This window comes from Gymnoscopelus microlampas (assembly GCF_963454915.1).
Source record: "Gymnoscopelus microlampas genome assembly, chromosome: 6".
In the NCBI taxonomy this organism is placed as follows: Eukaryota; Metazoa; Chordata; class Actinopteri; order Myctophiformes; family Myctophidae; genus Gymnoscopelus; species Gymnoscopelus microlampas.
The window spans coordinates 49,221,918-49,241,609 of NC_139943.1; the positions used below are offsets into that span (position 1 = coordinate 49,221,918).

General features: G+C 40.5%; 1 protein-coding gene across 2 annotated transcripts in view; it reads left to right on the forward strand.

Annotated features, from left to right (window-relative positions):
- Positions 1–5,117: 5,117 nt before the first annotated feature.
- Positions 5,118–19,692, forward strand: part of LOC311047449 (EF-hand calcium-binding domain-containing protein 4B-like) — a 30,536-nt gene continuing 15,961 nt past the window's right edge. The window contains exons 1-5 of one of the 2 annotated variants that reach the window (XM_084060178.1): positions 5,118–5,311; positions 9,440–9,587; positions 9,977–10,263; positions 14,671–14,782; positions 15,422–15,608. In XM_084060178.1, the coding sequence (XP_083916304.1) occupies positions 10,021–10,263; positions 14,671–14,782; positions 15,422–15,608 (542 nt within the window). In that variant the 5' untranslated portion in view covers positions 5,118–5,311; positions 9,440–9,587; positions 9,977–10,020. The remainder of the gene's footprint in view (positions 5,312–9,439; positions 9,588–9,976; positions 10,264–14,670; positions 14,783–15,421; positions 15,609–19,692) is intronic. The other variant, XM_084060177.1, reaches the window with a different exon arrangement.

The following is a 19,692-nucleotide window of genomic DNA, read 5'->3' on the forward strand; positions in this document are numbered from 1 at the left end:
ACAACGCCAGTGTGACGTAATCTCACGACAGCATGACATCACGCATGACATCACATCCTACCTATAAATTCTAGGATGCCGTCAGATCGCACCAGTTCGACGGCTTCAATAGTGGGTTTTGGTCATTGGAGAGGTGATGCACGTCACCTCTTTCTGAAGTGGGTACTTTCAAAGCCTGCCGTGGATTTAGGAGAGCACAAAACTCTCTCTCACACTGTGAGGTGCCTGTAAGGTGGCACTGCAAAGTGAACGACGCGTCACGCTAGACGTTCGGGCCGCGTAGCGGCCCGAACTTCTAGTTAGTTACAAGTTACTTTGTAGATTGATTATTATTACAAAACATACATTAACCACTTCAGCCCTATTTAAACTTTGGCTATTTGAAAATAGCCGATCTGATTGATTGATTGATGTACTTTATTTAGTAAGACATGAGAACAACAGTACATGGAAGTACAAATTCACAATACAAGGTCTACTAAACTGGAAGGCTCATAAAGCAAAACTGGAAGGTTCATAAAGCACTACTGTTTAAAATAAGATCCCCATGCACACAAATCATGATGACATATAAGAGACAGACAGATATACACACTACTATACAGAACGTCATACAATCAGCTTACAGGTTACTGGAGCCAAATCTGGGTTGAACATGATCCGTGGAGCTGCCTCTGGTGTTATGATCGTGGACTTCATTTACGTTTGGAAGTATTTTGAACTACAAGCTCAACTAATTAATCAGCGCTCTGATCAGCGCCATACACAAGCCCAAAAGAAGCGACACATATACGTTGGCTATTTGAAAATAGCAGATCTACAAGATGTGACATGTTGTGAGCTTGTAGATCTGCTATTTTCAAAGAAAATAGGGGAGGGGGTCGTTGACATTAAAATATTTGAGAACCCCTGGTTTAAACAACATTAGGAAACCAGGCCAAATAAGCAACTACACTTTAGAAACAAGCCCCCAAAAAAAAAACGCAATTCGCTGCAGTAACAGGACAGGTGGGCATGCGCCAAAACCATCTGGGCACTAGGGACATGTGGGCACCTGGACGAGTGGGCACTTAGGGGTGGAGATAACTGTGGGCACCTGGACGAGTGGGTACCTGGAGAGATGGGCACTTAGACTACTGGGCAGTGGGCACCAAAACCATCTGGGTATTGGGGACAAGTGGGCACCTGCATGGGCGAGTGAGTGCATGGGCATCTGGACGATTGGACACCTGGAGAGGTGGGCACCTGGACAACTGGGCACTAGGGGGAAGGTGGATTAGGATTTGTGTCCACGAGTGTTTTTTTTAGTTTACATAGCAAACTACTTTGTTGTTGGTAAGTGATATTTAACCCACTGTTCTTTAAACCCCCCAAACACAACACAACGAGGTCAAAGGTAGGCCTACATCATTTTATGGTGTACTGCTTAGCTATGGTTTCTCTATCCTATAACATTCTGTTCAGCATTCTTTTTAGTTCAGTTATTGTGTTCCCTCTATTTTTTAACAGTAGGCTACTCATTTTGTATCAATTCTTCTAACTGTAGGCTACTATTTATCTCAATTCTTTCGATCATTTTATATAGTGTACTGTTCTATTTTTATTTTTTTTACGGCAGGCTACTGTATTTTTTTTCTATCATTTATAGTGTACTGTTTAGCTATGTTTTCTCTATCTTAACATTGATCATTTGACCATTTTTTGGTATCCTTAATTCTTTTTGGTATTTTACCATTTTAACAGTACTTCTATTTCGGCAAATACACTCTTATTGTACTTTGAGGGCTGCCAACATTGGATTGGGGGGGGGGGGGGGGGGGGGGACTCCCCATGCGGGGGGTCTGGGGGTCTTCCCCCCGAAACATTTTAACAGAGATGATACTTTTATCAGGCTTGCTTTACTAGCATTGGAAAATGATGGGTACAATTTCATCCATTAAAACGATAAACGTATACAGGTCTACAGAAATAGATTTGATGACTGAAGCAATGTAAGACCCATCTTTAATAATAACCATTCATTACTTAAAAGTTAATATCTCTATGATGGCATGCACTGACCAGTGACCACACGCCCCCCAGAAACGTTTTTAATATAGTAGATGTCATTTCCTGTGTTCTGGTGAATTTTGGGAGTTTGATACCAAATCCAGGAGATTGTCAAGAGACATGGTTGACATCCAGGAGACTCCTGCAGGATCCAGGAGTGTTGGCAGCCATAATGTACTTTTAAGTTCGTACTATTTTGGCAAATAAACTCTTATATTGTACATTTGACCTCGTTGTTGTTTGGGGGTTTAAAGAACAGTGGGTTAACCTAAATATCACTTATCAACAACACAGCAGCATATTATGTAAAGTAAAAAAAACACACTTGTGAACAAAAATCCTAATTCAGGTGCCCACTCGTCCAGGTGTCCAATTATTTAGGTGCCCAGTTGTCCAGGTGCCCACATGTCCCTAGTGCCCAGCTGTCGAGGTGCCCACTCGTCCAGGTGCCCAGTTATCTCCACCCCTAAGTGCCCACTCGTCCAGGTGCCCACATGATAGTGCCCAGATGGTTTTGGTGCCCAGTTGTCTGGGTGCCCACCTCTCCAGGTGCCCACTCGTCTAGGTGCCCAGTTATCTCCACCCCTAAGTGCCCACATATCCCTAGTGCCCAGATGGTTTTGGTGCCCAGTTGTCCTGGTGCCCACCTGTCCAGGTGCCCACTCGACCAGGTGCCCCAAAAATATGGTGCCCAGATGTCCCTAGTGCCCACCTGTCTTGTATTCCCCGCAACTACCAATATTCAAGCAGAAAAACAAGCCCAGTGGTCCTTGGGGGGGGGGGGGGGGGGGGGGGTTACCAGGGGGTCCCCAGCAAATTTGAGTTCACCATCATTTTAACCACTTAGCTCTGGCTATTCAAAAATAGCAGATATACAGCATGAAAAATGTTGAAACCTGCTCCCCAAGCGGGGGGTCTGGGGGTCTTCCCCCCGAAACATTTTAACAGAGATGATACTTTTATCAGGCTTGCTTTACTAGCATTGGAAAATGATGGGTACAATTTCATCCATTAAAACGATAAACGTATACAGGTCTACAGAAATAGATTTGATGACTGAAGCAATGTAAGACCCATCTTTAATAATAACCATTCATTACTTAAAAGTTAATATCTCTATGATGGCATGCACTGACCAGTGACCACACGCCCCCCAGAAACGTTTTTAATATAGTAGATGTCATTTCCTGTGTTCTGGTGAATTTTGGGAGTTTGATACCAAATCCAGGAGATTGTCAAGAGACATGGTTGACATCCAGGAGACTCCTGCAGGATCCAGGAGTGTTGGCAGCCATAATGTACTTTTAAGTTCGTACTATTTTGGCAAATAAACTCTTATATTGTACATTTGACCTCGTTGTTGTTTGGGGGTTTAAAGAACAGTGGGTTAACCTAAATATCACTTATCAACAACACAGCAGCATATTATGTAAAGTAAAAAAAACACACTTGTGAACAAAAATCCTAATTCAGGTGCCCACTCGTCCAGGTGTCCAATTATTTAGGTGCCCAGTTGTCCAGGTGCCCACATGTCCCTAGTGCCCAGCTGTCGAGGTGCCCACTCGTCCAGGTGCCCAGTTATCTCCACCCCTAAGTGCCCACTCGTCCAGGTGCCCACATGATAGTGCCCAGATGGTTTTGGTGCCCAGTTGTCTGGGTGCCCACCTCTCCAGGTGCCCACTCGTCTAGGTGCCCAGTTATCTCCACCCCTAAGTGCCCACATATCCCTAGTGCCCAGATGGTTTTGGTGCCCAGTTGTCCTGGTGCCCACCTGTCCAGGTGCCCACTCGACCAGGTGCCCCAAAAATATGGTGCCCAGATGTCCCTAGTGCCCACCTGTCTTGTATTCCCCGCAACTACCAATATTCAAGCAGAAAAACAAGCCCAGTGGTCCTTGGGGGGGGGGGGGGGGGGGTTACCAGGGGGTCCCCAGCAAATTTGAGTTCACCATCATTTTAACCACTTAGCTCTGGCTATTCAAAAATAGCAGATATACAGCATGAAAAATGTTGAAACCTGCTCTCTAAGTCCAAATAATAACGCCAGTAGGTGGCACTAAATAACACGTATCGACGCGTTGTCAACTTGTAGATAAATTCATTCTGATTAGAGACACTCTGGTGCGATGGGAGTTGAAGACCCTCCCCTGAAAGCAACTACTAATGAGCAATTCCAATACAGTTGCTACAGTGACATTGGTGACCTCCCGAAATATGTGACCATCATTATCTTGCTTCATGTCAATCAGCCCTGTTTGTTAACAGAATGAAACCTAGCATGCTCTGTTAATAAACAAACAGCTGTGATTATTTACGTTCGGAACATTGACGTTAATGTCAGTGGTGGAAAAAGTACTCACATTGTTTAAATTAAGTTAAAGTATCAATACTGCAATGTAGAAATATACTCTGTTACAACAACTAGTGAAAGTCCGGAATTCAAAAATTACCTGAGTAAAAATACAAAAGTATTGGTATCAAAATGTAGGCTACTTAAACTATCAAAAGTAGAAAGTACTTACTATGCAGAATGTCCCATTTCACAAGTTTTCAAATGTATAAAAGTCTTTTGAAATATAGCAAATCTACAAGCTCACATATTGTGCGTTCGGAAATTACTCACCCGAGCACACTCGCCTATTAGTTTGTATTGGCCAGTGCGCTCAGTGCTGTATTTTCGAACGCACCATGTGTCACATCGCGATGCATTGTGAGCTTGTATCGGCTGGCTATTTTCAAATAGCCTAAGTGTAAATAGAGCTGAAGAGTTTAATGTATGTTTTGTAATAATAATCAAAATCTACAAAGTAGCCTATCTAGTAACTAAAGTAGTAGAAGTAAAAGTATTAGTATTCAAAATGTAAAAAGCAAAACATACCTACAAAATGAACTTATAAGTACTGCACTTGAGTAAATGTAATTAGTTGCTTTTCACCACTGATGGTCACATATTTCGGCAGGTCACCAGTCACACCGTAACACCCACGCCTGGCTGTGGGGGAGGAGGAGGAGACAGAGATAAATGTGACCACACTGACAGAGTCACATTCATTCCTGTACACACTTCACTCACTCTGCTGCTGCTCTGCAAACAGCTGCTGTGTTCAGATGAGACTATTCTACTTCACATCAAACTCTGGTGACGGTTCCTTCAGTGGCAGTGCGTGCGTGTGTGCGTGCGTGTGCGCGTGGAGGTGCGCGTCTTGAATTCGGGTTTTGTCTCTGCAGATCAGATCTATGTATCTCTGGATCCAGTCTATCAAGTGAGTGAACAGCAGCGGTGGAAGAAATACTCAGATCATCTTTAGCAGTAGCTAATGCCACAATTTGAGTTCAAATTGTTACTTGAGTAAAAGTACAAAAGTATTGGCATCAAAATATACCTAAAGTACCAAAAGTAAAAGTACTAAAATGTTTGAAAATAGCAGATCTACAAGCTGAGGCGTTGTGAGCTTGTACATCGGCTATTTTCAAATAGCCTTTGTATAAAATGGGGCTTAAGTGGTTAATGTATCTTGTATTGTAATGTAATAATTTATATCTGCAAAGTAACTAGTAACAGTTTTCAAATAATTGTAGTGGAGTAAAAGTACAATATTTGCCTCTGAGATGTAGTGGAGTAGAAGTAAAAGTATTGGAAATTGGAAATACTCCAGTAAAGTAAAAAAACAAACTCAATTGTACTTTAGTAGTACTTGAGTAAATGTACTTAGTTACTTTTAACCATTGGTGAACAACAATACAGCATTATGTATTAGTTGACTGGCTGTGTTAAAAAGATCAAAGAGTGAAACGATCACAGAGAGTCAGTTTGTTTTTGTCTTTGTTGTTGCCAGGAAGTTTCTTACAACAAAACACGTCAGTAGCATTGAGGAGTTTTAAGGAAGGAAGTTGTCCGTTTCACACGTGTGTGTTTTGTGCAACTGTCATGCTGTCTGTGAGGATGACTGTCTGACTGTCATGCTGCCTAACTGTTCTGTTTAGTCAAGCATGATGATGTGTCAATGTCAAAGTCAAAGTAACTAAGGACATGTACTCAAGTACTAGACTTAGGCATTTGAGGAATTGTTACTTTACTTACTGGAGTATTTTCAATTTTCAATACTTTTCTACTCCACTACATGTGTCAGAGGCAAATATTATACTTTTACTCCACTTCAATTATTTGAAAACTTTAGTTACTAGTTACTTTGTAGTTTTGGATTATTATTACAAAACATACATTAACCACTTCAGCCCTATACATTTTGTCCATTTGAAAATAGCTGATCTACAAGCTCACAATGCATCGATCTGATTACCCAAAGTACCCAAAGTAAAAGTACCCAAAGTAAAAGTACTCGTATACAATTATTTTGAATATATTATATTTAAATAATTGTCTCTTATTATCATTATTATTTACAAAGCATTTTAAGTAGCTTAAGTAAGTATAGAATAGTAAACTGGTTTTGTGTTAATAATCTGTAGCCTAAATTAACTCTTAAAGTTTTCAAATAGTGGAGTACAACATTCTGTTATTTGTCTTTTTGCCAAGACGCACAATTATGTTTGGAAACAATCAAGTCAGCAATTAAATACTTAATCAAATAAGCAAACAAGCAGCAGTACAAACTATTGGATGTTGTATAGGACATTAGGACAGCCTTCTGCCTCTCATTTGAAGTGTTCAACTTTTAGGACCAACAATAGAAGTAGGGTTGTACTATATATTGTGCTGTCATGTGGAAAAGCTTGTATGTCCAAAACTGTTACTTTCCAAGAAAAGGAAAAAGAACCTGTGTTCCAATCAGTTTTCAAATATAAAAATCTTTTGAAAATAGCAGATCTACATGCTCACAATGCGACGCATTGTGAGCTTGTAGATCGGCTATTTTCACTACTTTTGTGTGGCGCTGTTGTACGACAAAGTTTAGTCGTACAACAGTTAATGTACGAAGAAACATACATGTTAAATATGGAGATACAAGGTTTCTGCCCGACAGACACGATATGTTGAAATAGCCTCTTGATAACCGCTCCAGGAAGTCAAGTTTATTTGAAGTGGTAAGGCCGAGATATGACTGTAGGCTTTGTTTGAAAAAGGACTTGTGTTTCATCATGTCACGGAGCACTCAAACCTAGTTATGCAAACGGGCACAAACACGCATTTTATAAGACTCTCCCTCCAAGAATGAGGAATAGTTTTACACGATAACGGGTCTTTTGCATTTTCATGAAGAAAATCTATGCCTGGGTCGTTGAAATACTACTTCTAAAACCAATGTTCAGTGCTGTTGCTCATTTATTCTCAACCTTTAGAATTTCCACGACCCCCAGTTTGATATGCATCAGGACGTAGACCCCCATTCTCTTAATCTCTGCGACCCCAATCTGCTCTAAAACAGGGGTCTTCAAACCCTAGGGGGTCCTCAGAATTACTACAGAGGGGCTGCCAAGTCTTTGTGTAATAGGAACTTTTTTATTATTCTTATTAACCACTTGAACCCTAGCGTCCCAATTTTTGGGGGGGACCATTTGCCGAAAATAGCAGATCTACAAGCTCACACCGCCTCGCAGTGCGAGGTGTTGTGAGCTTGAGATTTCGTATAGAGGGAAATGAGACCAAGTCCTTTACTAGGTATTGAGGGTTCAAGTGGTTAAATGTCTGAAAATACACATTAACATGACTCCCAACATATTAATAGAAAAGATAATGTGAAAACAAACAAACAAGTTGTCAAACGAGTCTACGGGGTTCACTGCTTCATCTCTCTCTCAGCTAAGGTGTCCTTGGCCTGAACAACATTGAAGACCCCTGCTCTAAAATAAGTGTAAAAATTACATAAAAAATGGACATTACGGGTCCGTTTGGTTCCATTTGCACTCTCAGAGTCAAAGACCCGTAAGAGTCCATTTTTATAACCCTGGTAGTCCCCTGGACCTGATGTTGAGACCAGTGTCAGAATCAGCTTTATTGTCACATCAAATGTTTACAGGTATAAAGTGTGGGTCAAAGAAGTGGGTCAAATAATTTTCTAGTATTCCGAGAGAGGATAGAGGTAACATCAAATCAAAAAATATACAAGATATATGCATGTGTAGTAGCAGGTACATGTTGTGCCTGTGGTAAATGTTGGCTATTCAAAAATAGCAGATCTACAAGCTCCGAGCGCGTAACTTCGTGCCACGCTGTGAGCTTGTATAACTTCGATTTTTGAAACTGTTTTAAAAAATGTTCTGTTATGGAGGTCCCTGGCACAAACCGTTTTCAGATGGGGGTCCGCTGCCAAATACAAATGTTTGAGCAGCACTGTTGTATAGGACACTACTTCTCAAGGCTCTCTAAATTGACATCTATTTGATTTTGGCCGCAAACCCCCATATGGAAATAATTATCAAAAAGAAATCCTACTTTTTCATGATTTTTCTAAAAAGATTTGATCTACAAGCTGAAGCATAAAAGCGATTTTAAGGTGGTGAAATTGAGTTTTAATGCTATATTAACTCATTTTGCTGGGGACCCCCTTGAACCCCCTCAAGGACCCCTGGGGTCCTTAGCCCCAGGTGTGTAGTGTACATAACATGCCACCATGAGGCGAGGTAAACAAAACAAAAAGTAGTAACGGGTACAGTGTTCTTTAAGTGCTGTTCAATAATGGTACAGAGTAACTGCAGTCAGGGCTTTCACGATTATAACATTTTGCTTGTCGATTAATTGTCACTCAAATAATTGTAATTAATGTTTTGTTTGTGTTTCTGTCATTGAAACGTTGAATAAAAATACATTTCATTTTGGCTTTTAGGCCTCGTAAACAAAAGTTGCACAGGGCAGATATGACAAATAACAGACATATCTAATAATTGTGACAGGCCTAAGTGCAGTGCTGTGGCCAAAATGACACCTTCCTTCATCCAGCCACTGAGCAGAGATAAGTGAAGCCTATGCAAAGCAGCGCCTTATTTTACTAAACCAATCCAATGTTATTCAGTTAGCAGCATTCACTTGTCATCTCGGTTTCTGCAATTCAGGCAGTCTGGGCCACAAGGAAATTAATACTTTATTTTGGTATTATGTATTATGCTTTTCTTAATTTACTCAAATTTGACACACAATACTACTTTACTATTGTAGTTTTTGTAAGTATATCCCTGCTTTAACATTGAATATCTTAATATCTCTTTGTTCATAATTGTATAAAAATATTTGCTATACATGTCTGTGTGTTAAATACGGTAAAAAGAAAAGCAAAACAGATTGCTTATCTTTGCTGTCAGGAGGATGTATGTCCCAAACCATTCCTTTTTTATTAGCACTATTATATTTAATTAAGTTAAGTATTAAAAACGATCAGAGCACTTCCTCACTCCACTGGTCCTCTTTATGGGTCTCCGGTGGTCTCTCTCACCAGGCTTCATTGATGAATCAAAAGAGGCGGTTGCTAAGAGATGAGAAGCGGTGACAATCGCTGAACGCATCTGATGTGCAGCAGCCTGAAGCTCCACAGGTCCCCTTCACTCCTCTCCTGCGTCCCCTACCCGGCTCATGTGACAACCAAGGTTAGTTAGAGCTTTAGCAGTTTTATTTCATTTTGAACTTTCTTTTGTTTTCAATTCCAGTTTTAACGTTTAAAAAGAAAAATGGATTTGCTAGTTTTGTTTTTTTAGTTTAAAGGCATAGTTTTAGTTTTTTTTATTGTAATATGGATTAGTCAGGGGCAAGATTCAGCAAGGTAAAAAAAAAAAAAAGCAAAAATAGAAGATCTACATGTTGTTTGCTTGTTGATCTGCTATTTTTGCTATTTGATGAAGCCTAAAACTAAAACTAAGGACATTTAAGGATTTGTAAATGGTTGTAAATACACAAAACAGTTTCAGTTAATTCGTTTTTTTGGTTTATTTTCCAATTCTAGTTTTCGTTTTATTTAACTATACATAACCCTGGACAGAACCCAGAGACTCTCGTTTTGCCTACAGATACACAGCAGCAGCAATGGCGGCATTCACCGGTGGTACCGGCAGCGGTGTCGGTACCACCCCCACCAGTCCTGGCAGCACCGCAGCGACCCGGACCCCACGGCACCGGAGAGGAGGAGGAGAAGGGAGCGCCGAAGACCCCAGCGGATCAGGCGAGAGAGAGCGAGGAAGACATGACACCGTCGAGGAGAAAACCCACGAGTTTTTCCAGATGTGTGACATGGAGGACAAGGGCTTTGTTACGCGACGGGACATGCAGGTGAGTCACAGTGGTGGACAAAGTACTCAACCCCAGTACTCGAGTCAAAGTATAGATACTGAGTCCTGGTTGAAATATTACTCAGTAAGTGAAAGTTGCTTCGTTAAAGTGACGGGACATGCAGGTGATCTTTTTAACTACTGTAAGATGCTGTAAGTCCTTTTTGTTGTTGTTGTAAAATAAGTGTTAAATAGTTCTATATTGTGATATTAATTGCTTTCTTCAGTAACAAGGGTCTCCCTGTCTCTGTAGCTCTTTAGTAAACAGAAAAATAAAGTACAGGTGGGTTGTCAATTTTGTCCAATCAGAAGTGATATCCATTTATCGGCTACAATTTGATAGTTTACCAGTTCCAATTTTGTCTGCTATTTTTTTTTGTTTGTTTCATCACTTGTAAGTTCACTTGTTTATCCTCTAGCCTGTGTGAGATCTCTCCCCTGATTGGATGAAATTGGTACTCTTCTGTAAACTCTTTTTACAGAAGAGTTTCATGCCATGGTAATCCTTTTGACCATGGCATTGTTTTGAAACATTTCCATTATGAAATGGCGACCGAATAAAGGCTTTTAAAGCTTTATTGCCGGAAGAGGGCCTTGGATTTATTTTTCTCCTTTGTTGTACTTTTGGAAGAAACCTTCATCACACTTTTTTGGACTTCCGAGCACTCCAGACCTTTTCTCTCTGTTTTATTTTTAAACATAGCGATTAACTTGTGTTTGTGGGTGGGTGGGTGGGTGGGTGGGTGTGTGGGAGCAGGGTGGGGTTGGTGTGTGTGTGTGGATCTGGGTGGGTGTGGGTGGGTGTTAAAAACACTTTTAGCTTTTGAGCAAACTTTGCTCTAAGACACTGGTTCTCAACGTTGGATTCGTGACCACCAGGGTTCCAAATGGACCCTTATGGGTCTGTAACTCTGACAGTGCATTCCCATCGCATGATAATATATATTTCCAGGCCCATTAATCTCTTCTTTTTTGGTGGCATGGTCAGCGTCGGTAAACATAAGGCCATTTTCCCCCCAATTGTAGCGAAGATACAGAAGCGATGGAACACTTTGTTCGCGTCGGCTCGTTCGCCTCATTCGCGGCCGCTCGATGCAAACGTGGAACCAAGTCCTGTCTTAAAATTAATTTCCTTTTTTTTCTCCTTCATTTGTACACCCTCAGAGTTAAACTAACTGGACTATACAGCGTAAAATGGGGTCCCAGAGATGGAAGTAAAAGGTATCAAATGGGGGTCCATGGCCTAATGCATATCAAACCGGGTGTCCTTGGAATTATAATTAAAAAGACGTCCCGTCTTCATTTTCCATCTTGCAGGTACCTGCACTAGCTACAATACTTTAACTATAGCTTGCGCTAGGACCGAAAAATTCAATAAAATCGACATTTATTTAACACTGTAGCCTATACATGTCTAGTAATCCCACTGTTGATACCTGTGTTATGGCGACTTGGTCACCCCCCCCCCCCCCAAATACCCGTATGTGTGTCTCAAAGAATAGGAAAGTGACATTGATGAGCGGCACTCTTGTCCCAAAAACTATTTTCTACTTGAAGCGCACAGGGCTCCAGCGCGTCTTTACGATATAAATGCATTGACAGAAAAGCAATGGCAGCTCCAAAAAAACGCTTTGTTACAATTGGACACATGTGAGGGTAACACATCCACCTATTCGGGTCACGGTCCTTGCGTGACACGGGACACGACACGTGCACTGATGTGATGAATGCTTCTGCGTCTCTTTTCAGTTCCACCATGAAAGAGATGAAGCCGTGTGCATTATTGTGCAGATTCATCACCCGGCTCTCAGATATTCATCGGTGTGTTGTGGCTCTTTTCCTTTTGATGAGGCACTTGTAGGGCTCACGTTGTCCCTACACAACATCTCAATAGAAGCACAGCTTTGATCCCACTGGTTATGATAATGGATTTTTGTGGTTTCTAATGGGTCATCGTCGCTGTCGGGTGGAAACCATTTTTTATTATAATACAGTATACAGCTATTAATGGTGAAAATATCTACAAGCGCACAACTTGTCTCATCCAGACGCGGTGCTAGATCTCTACTAGGGTGGGGGCTTAGCCCCCCAGGCAACGGACAAATGCACGTGCGCACAGCGCGTGCATGTGTCCCCCGCGTGCCCGTGTGCGAGAATTTCCGGTTTCTGGCCGGATTTGGGTACTTTTTTCCATTTTTTTGTTACTTTATTTTGGTGTTAGGGGTAGGGTTAGGTTAGGGTTATAGATATATAATTCAAAAAAATGAAAAACCTTTTCTATATACCGTGTGTGTGTATATATATATATATATATATATATATATATATATATATATATATATATATATATATATATATATATATATATATATATATTCTAATAGCCTATGCCTATTATATGTATGATTGAAGTAGGGCATTCATTTATGAAACAATAACATAAAAAGTTTCAATCTGGAGATCCTGCCCGACACCAACAATGGTGGAAGAAGTACTCAGAGATTTTACTTTCTTTAAGTAAAAGTAGCAATACCACAATGTAGGCATACTCTGTTACGAGTAAAAGTATTGCATTCAAAATGTTACTTGTGAAAGTGCAAAAGTGTTGGCATCAAAATATACTTGCAGTGCTCTATATGCAAATTATATATATAAAAAATACCTGCAGAATGTGCCATTTCACAGAGTGTGGCAATGCAATGCATTGTGAGCTTGTAGATTTGCTAAAGTATAAAATAGGTAATTGGTTATGCACTGTATAGCAATAATTGTAAAGTAAATAATGTAATATTTGAAAAATAATTGAAAAATGGAAAAACTCAAGTTAAGTAAAATATCTCAAAATTATTAAATATCTCAAAATTGTACTTAAGTACAGTACTTGAGTAAATGTACTTAGTTACTTGCCACCTCTGGTCACCCCTCTCTAGGCCTATATGTTTTAACACGTGAAAACAACAACTAAAAGGTTTGTTGCTTAACACTCATGAATGCAGTTCTACAGTTCTAAGAAATAAGCCAAATGACAATGAATAATTTAAAATCATGTGCAGCCAGCCAGCACCAACTACTTTCTCGTGTTTTGTTTGTGCCTCTTGTTGTGCTAACAGCCTGCTAAAGAGGATCTAGTGAGTTGAAAGTAAGAAATCCATGTGCAACCCTCAGTCATCTCATGATGGATTTTGAAAACAATCAACAATCGAGGCATTATACCAATCTAGTGCCAAGTGGCACGGCTTACTTTAATCACATCCAGCCACTTTCCAGATAAGTATCATCAAGTGTATTTGGGACAACTGCTTTGTTTTGTGCTAAAGAGAGTGTAGTGAGTTTAAAGTCCTATTGCAATGCTAATGTGTGTCTCATTTCAGTTTGCAGATAAGTAGGTCACAGACCTAATGTTAGTTGGAGTAGGCCTACCTGCAAGGTGAATCTAGCCAAACAGAATGTTCCAATAATTTTTGGAATCAATTGTATCATATTTTGTTTTATATTGTATTGCTTGTACAGTATGTGTGTGTGAGACACACACACACACACACACACACACACACACACACACACACACACACACACACACACACACACACACACACACACACACACACACACACACACACACACACACACACACACACACACACACACACACACACACACACACAGCTGATGGTCTTTATAAGGACGCTGGTCCCTCCATTGTCTGGTCCCTGGATACGGTGTGTGGGCTCAGTTTGCAGCTGTAACTGTGTCAATCCCACATACATAAAGCCTAAAGCTTCACTGCCTTGTAAATGTCGGACAACAGTGGTGTGACGGTGTGTAAAACTGTGTGGATGTGACCTCAGTTGGTCGTAGTGCATGGTAACGCGGGTAACGCATGGTAACACATCGTTGCTGTCGGGCAGATTCCTCTTCATGTACTAACTCTTTGTGTTTTTCGTAAATTAACGCCCTACTTGATCATGCTACAGCGTCACACAAAAGTATCAGATCTACAAGCTCGAAACGCGGCAGGGAACAGGAGGCTGGTTAAAAGAGTATTTGGACAACAACAACATAGAAATAATTATGTAAATGTACAGTATAACATTATCTGTTCATTTCATCCAGCTGTGTTAACAAAGATAAATGGAATCAATTCTAAATGATTATGCAAAAAGAAATGCGATTTGCTTGAATAATTGCTTTCAGGCAATTATGTAACAAGATTTTTTGTGTGTCCTGTTTAATTAACAGAGGCTAAATGGACAGCTTCCCGCTCAGCTATTACCGCTACTTTTGTGTAGAACACTCTTGTACAACAAGGGCATTCATTTCCCGGAGGAGGGAAAAAAAACGTAAAAAGTTGAAATATGGAGATAAAAGGCTTCTGTAACAATTCTGCTTTGTGTGTCCTGTTCAACAGAGGCTAAACGGACAGCTTCCGCTCAGCGCTGACCAGTTGGAGGATGTGTTCGATAAGCTGGACTCTGATAGCAACGGCTACCTCACACTCCACGAGTTCTCCTCTGGCTTCAGTAGGATCACATTCCAACTGCTGTTTCAAAACATAAATGCAGTGATTCTCAAACTTGTTTGTGCCAAGGACCCCCAGAAGAGAGGATTTATGTAAAAAAAAAAGATCAACATTATTCAATAATTATTCAAATTATTTCAACTTTTTGAAAGCAGATGTACAAGCTTGCAGCGCTCTAAGCTTGTACATCTACTATTTTTGAATAGCCACTATTCTAATGGATAACGTGCTTAAGTGCCCCCCCCCACGAGGACCCCACTTTGAGAACCACTGCATAAATGTACCTCGTATTTAGGACTGTCACAGTCATGACATTTGAATTTATAATTAATTGTCATACAAATAATTGTGATTAATAATAATTTGATTGACTTTTGAACATTGGAACATATAGAGTAAAGTTAGAGTGAAAATGCATGTTTTGGAAGTAATGGAGAGAAGGACTGGATACAGGACACTTGGGTTATACTGTGAGACCTACCTATAACGTTTATAAAGGATTTTTTAAATATAGTTAGTTTCTTCAATTCATGAAGTATCCTCTTCATGTTTGGATGAAAGAATGCAACACAAATGTTTTTTTTTAGGTTTGGTTTCGTATTCCATTAATAATGTCACTTTTTTTTCTTTGTTTGGACAGGTGAGTTTTTATATGGGCGTAGGATTTCGTCCGAGGAGGTGACGGCGGACACAGGCCCCTGCGAGAACCCCCCGGAAACCCTGTACCAGAGCCAATGGGAGGAGAGGCTGGCGGGCGTGGAGGATGACGAGGAGAAGCACTTCTGTATGCTGATGGAGAGTCTGGGCGCCAGCACCGTGTTCGAAGAGTGAGTCTCTGTTTTCGTAAACAAGTGAATGAAGCACGCACATCCAAACTTTTAAATGCCAGGTGCTGGACAGAAGCAAACATCAACATATAATAGAGTCTGCAAATGGGATCAAACTACAAAAGTATTTTCATTGAGATTAGCATTAGGGCTGTGAATCTTCTGCTATCTCACGATTCGATTACGATTCTTGGGGTCAAAACAAACGATTCCCGATCCAAAGATGTTTTTTTTTCGATTCAAAACGATTATCCATTCAAAACGATTCTCGATTCAAAGCATAGGATTTCAGGATCTACTCCAGTCTGCTCGCATGAGAGCAGAGTACATTTACATAGCTTTTATAATTGTAAAGATTGTATTAACTAAACACACAAAGGTAAATCCAAGATCCAAAAAAAAAACATTATTTTTTTCAACAAAAAAAAAAAAAAAATTTTTGAAAATGAGAATCGGTTCTGAATCGTCCAATAGAATAATAGCGATTCGAATCGATTTTTTTCGACACCCCTAATTAGCACCCAGGTGACGTCCTCAGACTAGTCTAAGTAAGAGCTACCAGGCTCGAAACACCACCTGGGTGCTAATCCTACTGTAAATGTGCGAAATCTCAGTCCGTCTGTGCGTTTGTAGTTCACGTAAACAAGTTGCGCGCGTCACCGAGGACCATAGGGAGTGCCATGTTTGGCGTCGAGTCTGTTTGGGATACTGACGGAGCCGATTCTCAGTTTTATATAATGTTGTGTTCATATAATTAATGCATAAATGTTCATTTCTATTATGCTTGTGCTGAGAGGAGGAGAGAGTTAAAGGCCAATATTGGAAGGTTTGTTATTGTTACAAAGCTCCTGTACGCTACAGATGTTTACATAGTTTCCTTATCTCTAAGCTGTCTGTGTCTCTCCTCCTCTGCTCTGCCTGCTAACTTCAAGTACTGAGTACTCACAGTAGTCTAATACTTTTGAGTACTTCCTAAGCCCTGCCTCCTGCTTAACTGTATCTCCTTCTCATGTTGCTATATAAACCAATGTAAAAGTATTTGTACTTCAGAAAATGATTCAGGTAAAGCTGGACATTGGCTCCTTGGACCAAGTAAAATATGACGGAGATCTCCACTGTGTCTGTGTCTATCTTATTCCAATGTGTGATCTGAGCCTAAGGTGTTTGTAAAATGATAAAGCAATCTATCAGATACACTGGCCCTGGCCTATCTGCGTGTGCTCAGTGTGGTCCACAGTTTATCTTTTGAAACTTTGGTCAACACACTCCGTTAAGTCCACACAATGGTTTCAGTGGCTTAGTGTGGGACAGAAGCCAGCTGTGCAAAACAAACAAAGAGCTCAACAAAGTTTCCACTCAAGGCAAATCTCCCTGTTAGACAATGTGGATAGACCAGGGGCCGCTTGCACAGAACAATCCTTCGATTTTCTGCTTAAGATTTCAAGGTTATGTTGGCTAGAAACTTGTTCTGACTGAGGAAATCTTACCATATTAAATATGGTGTCCCTGTTTTGTCGAAATGTATAAAATGTTCAGAGTTTAAAATTTTTAGGGCTGTCCTCGACTTATAGTAATTCATAGTTTACTAATAGTCATACTGTAGGAATTCACAGACTAAAATAATGAATAAATACATCTATAACCTTGTGTTTGCTGCATACCGGTACATAACATTCATGTCTTTTCACTTGTCAAGTTTGTGTGGTTGAGATCTGAACATTCTAATGTTGGTTTCACAATGGCTACTGGCTGTATTGGCATAGAGGCTGATAGAATTAAAGGCTTATATCTAGAGTTTACATGTGCTCATCATTTAGCAAGAAATTCAGCATTGGAAAAAAACACTAATCAATTAACAATGTCTTGGTCAACTAATACTAGACAGACCCGTTAAAACGACAAATGGCGAATATAGCAGATGCACAAGCTCGCACACACGTCGTGATAAAAGGCGTTGTGAGGAAGAGCTATTTTGTCAATATGTTGTAGTTTGGCAGAACAAAGAGAGAAATCATAGAAACCGGGAGGAACGTTTAGAAAAGGGTCATCCCATTTCAGTCTGCCGGCTCATCCTTTGAATAAATAATAATCGTGGTTGCCATTGCATTGCTCAGACATCAGACAATGCAAACAGGCCTCTGCTCTGCAGCTGTTATAAACTGTTACGATAAACTCCTTACTCGCTTATCATGACAACAGGGATCAGACACGGTGTGGCTACCACACTCACCTTTAGCAAACAGCCGCAGCTCAACAGAGTAAACAACAAACAGTAGTGGAGGAGGATGTCAGGATAATAAGTACATCCTGGTGACATCTGATGGTCTGGCTGGAGAATCAGAATCAGAATCACAGGTGATGAAATGTGTTTCATCACCATCACCAGAGAGGGCGAGCAAGGAGAAAAACTGAAAAATAAATATCTAATATATCTCTATATGTACACATAGCATAAAAAGCAGCATGTGTGCACATGAGATTTGACATAACGTGGAGCTGGACAGGTGAGATGAGATCAGTGGTTCTCAAACATTGTCATGTATTTGGCTGCGGACCCCCATCTGAAACTAGTTTGTGTCAGGGACCCCCATACATTACGAAAACAAGAGTTTTCGTAATGTTTCCAAATGTTTTGAAAATGGCAAATCTAACGGCGCATCGCGGTGCGTTGTGAGCTTGTAGATCAGCTATTTTCAAATAACCATTGTATATAGGGTTAGAGTGGCTAAACCAATTTTTGTGCTGTATCAACCTATTTAGCAGGGAACCCCCTCAAGGACTCCTCGGGGTCCCTGGACCCCACTTTGAGAACCACAGGCGTAAACCACTCGCAAAGGGTGAAATGCACCCCTAATGCGCTCAGTGCGCTGTCGAGCATATAGTGTCTCTCCACTCCGATGTGATTTGCATATATTTAAACTGGTTAATATGCACACATTTGGCACCAAATCCACCCCTTTCTGTGCAACTGAGCCTCACTGCATGAGCAAAAAGGTCCAATTCACAAACACCAGCGCTATTAGCCACACACGTTAGTGGAAATAGAGAGTTGGTGGTCACGGAAGTGCATTTATAAATGGTGTCACACCCAGACTTTCCAGTCATCTTGGCAGCAGTGATTGTAGCCAGGCAAAGGCTAAGGATTGGGCTTAATACGACTTTATGCGTGCTGGAATCCTTTTGTCTGTACATGCGCGCTCCCCATGCGACTCTGAAAGGCATGAATGCTGTCATAGTATTTGGTCACAACACACTAAACATGGCGAGTGACATTCTTAGGCTATTGATTTCAGGTCAAGGACTAAACAGGAATTTGTGTGCTATTTCATGCATTCATACTTTGTCATGTGTGCAGCAGCCTGCAGTGTTCACAAATCCCACAACCACTTAGTGCTTTCTATGACGGAGCGAGTGTCTGCGTCGTGCTAATGGTTATAATGAGTGGTGTAAAGTAACTAAGTACATTTACAGTACTTAAGTACTGTACTAAGTACAATTAAGTACAATTTGGAGGTATTTTTACTATTTTTCAAATTTTCAGTACTTTTACTTCTACTCTCAGAGGTAAATATTATACTTTTACTCCACTACAATTATTTGAAAACTTTTGTTACTAGTTACTTTGTAGATTTTGATTATTATTACAAAACATGCATTACCCACTTCATCCCTATATACATTTCGGCCATTTGAAAATATGCGATGCGACGCATTGTGAGCTTGTAGATCTGCTATTTTCAAAAGATTTTAATACATCTATACTGTATATACATTTCTAAACCCAAAACCCCCAAAAAAAACCTGCCACTGTGTGGGACTAAACACAAAAACAACATATCAATGTCACTAACAAGACACGCCACAACGTGCAGAATTACTACGCGCAGTCTGTAGGCCACTTCATACTGCTCAGCACACATCTGCCCCCTCGCAGCATAATTAATTGCGGCCAACACAAACTCACAACATTACAGTCGGCCATGTTGTTCCTTAGCGTCATCGCCGACCACCGCCCAACGAGACCCAAGTGAGGTCAGACAACACACTCCATATTTGGGCATAGCTCCATTGGGAACATCTCCTA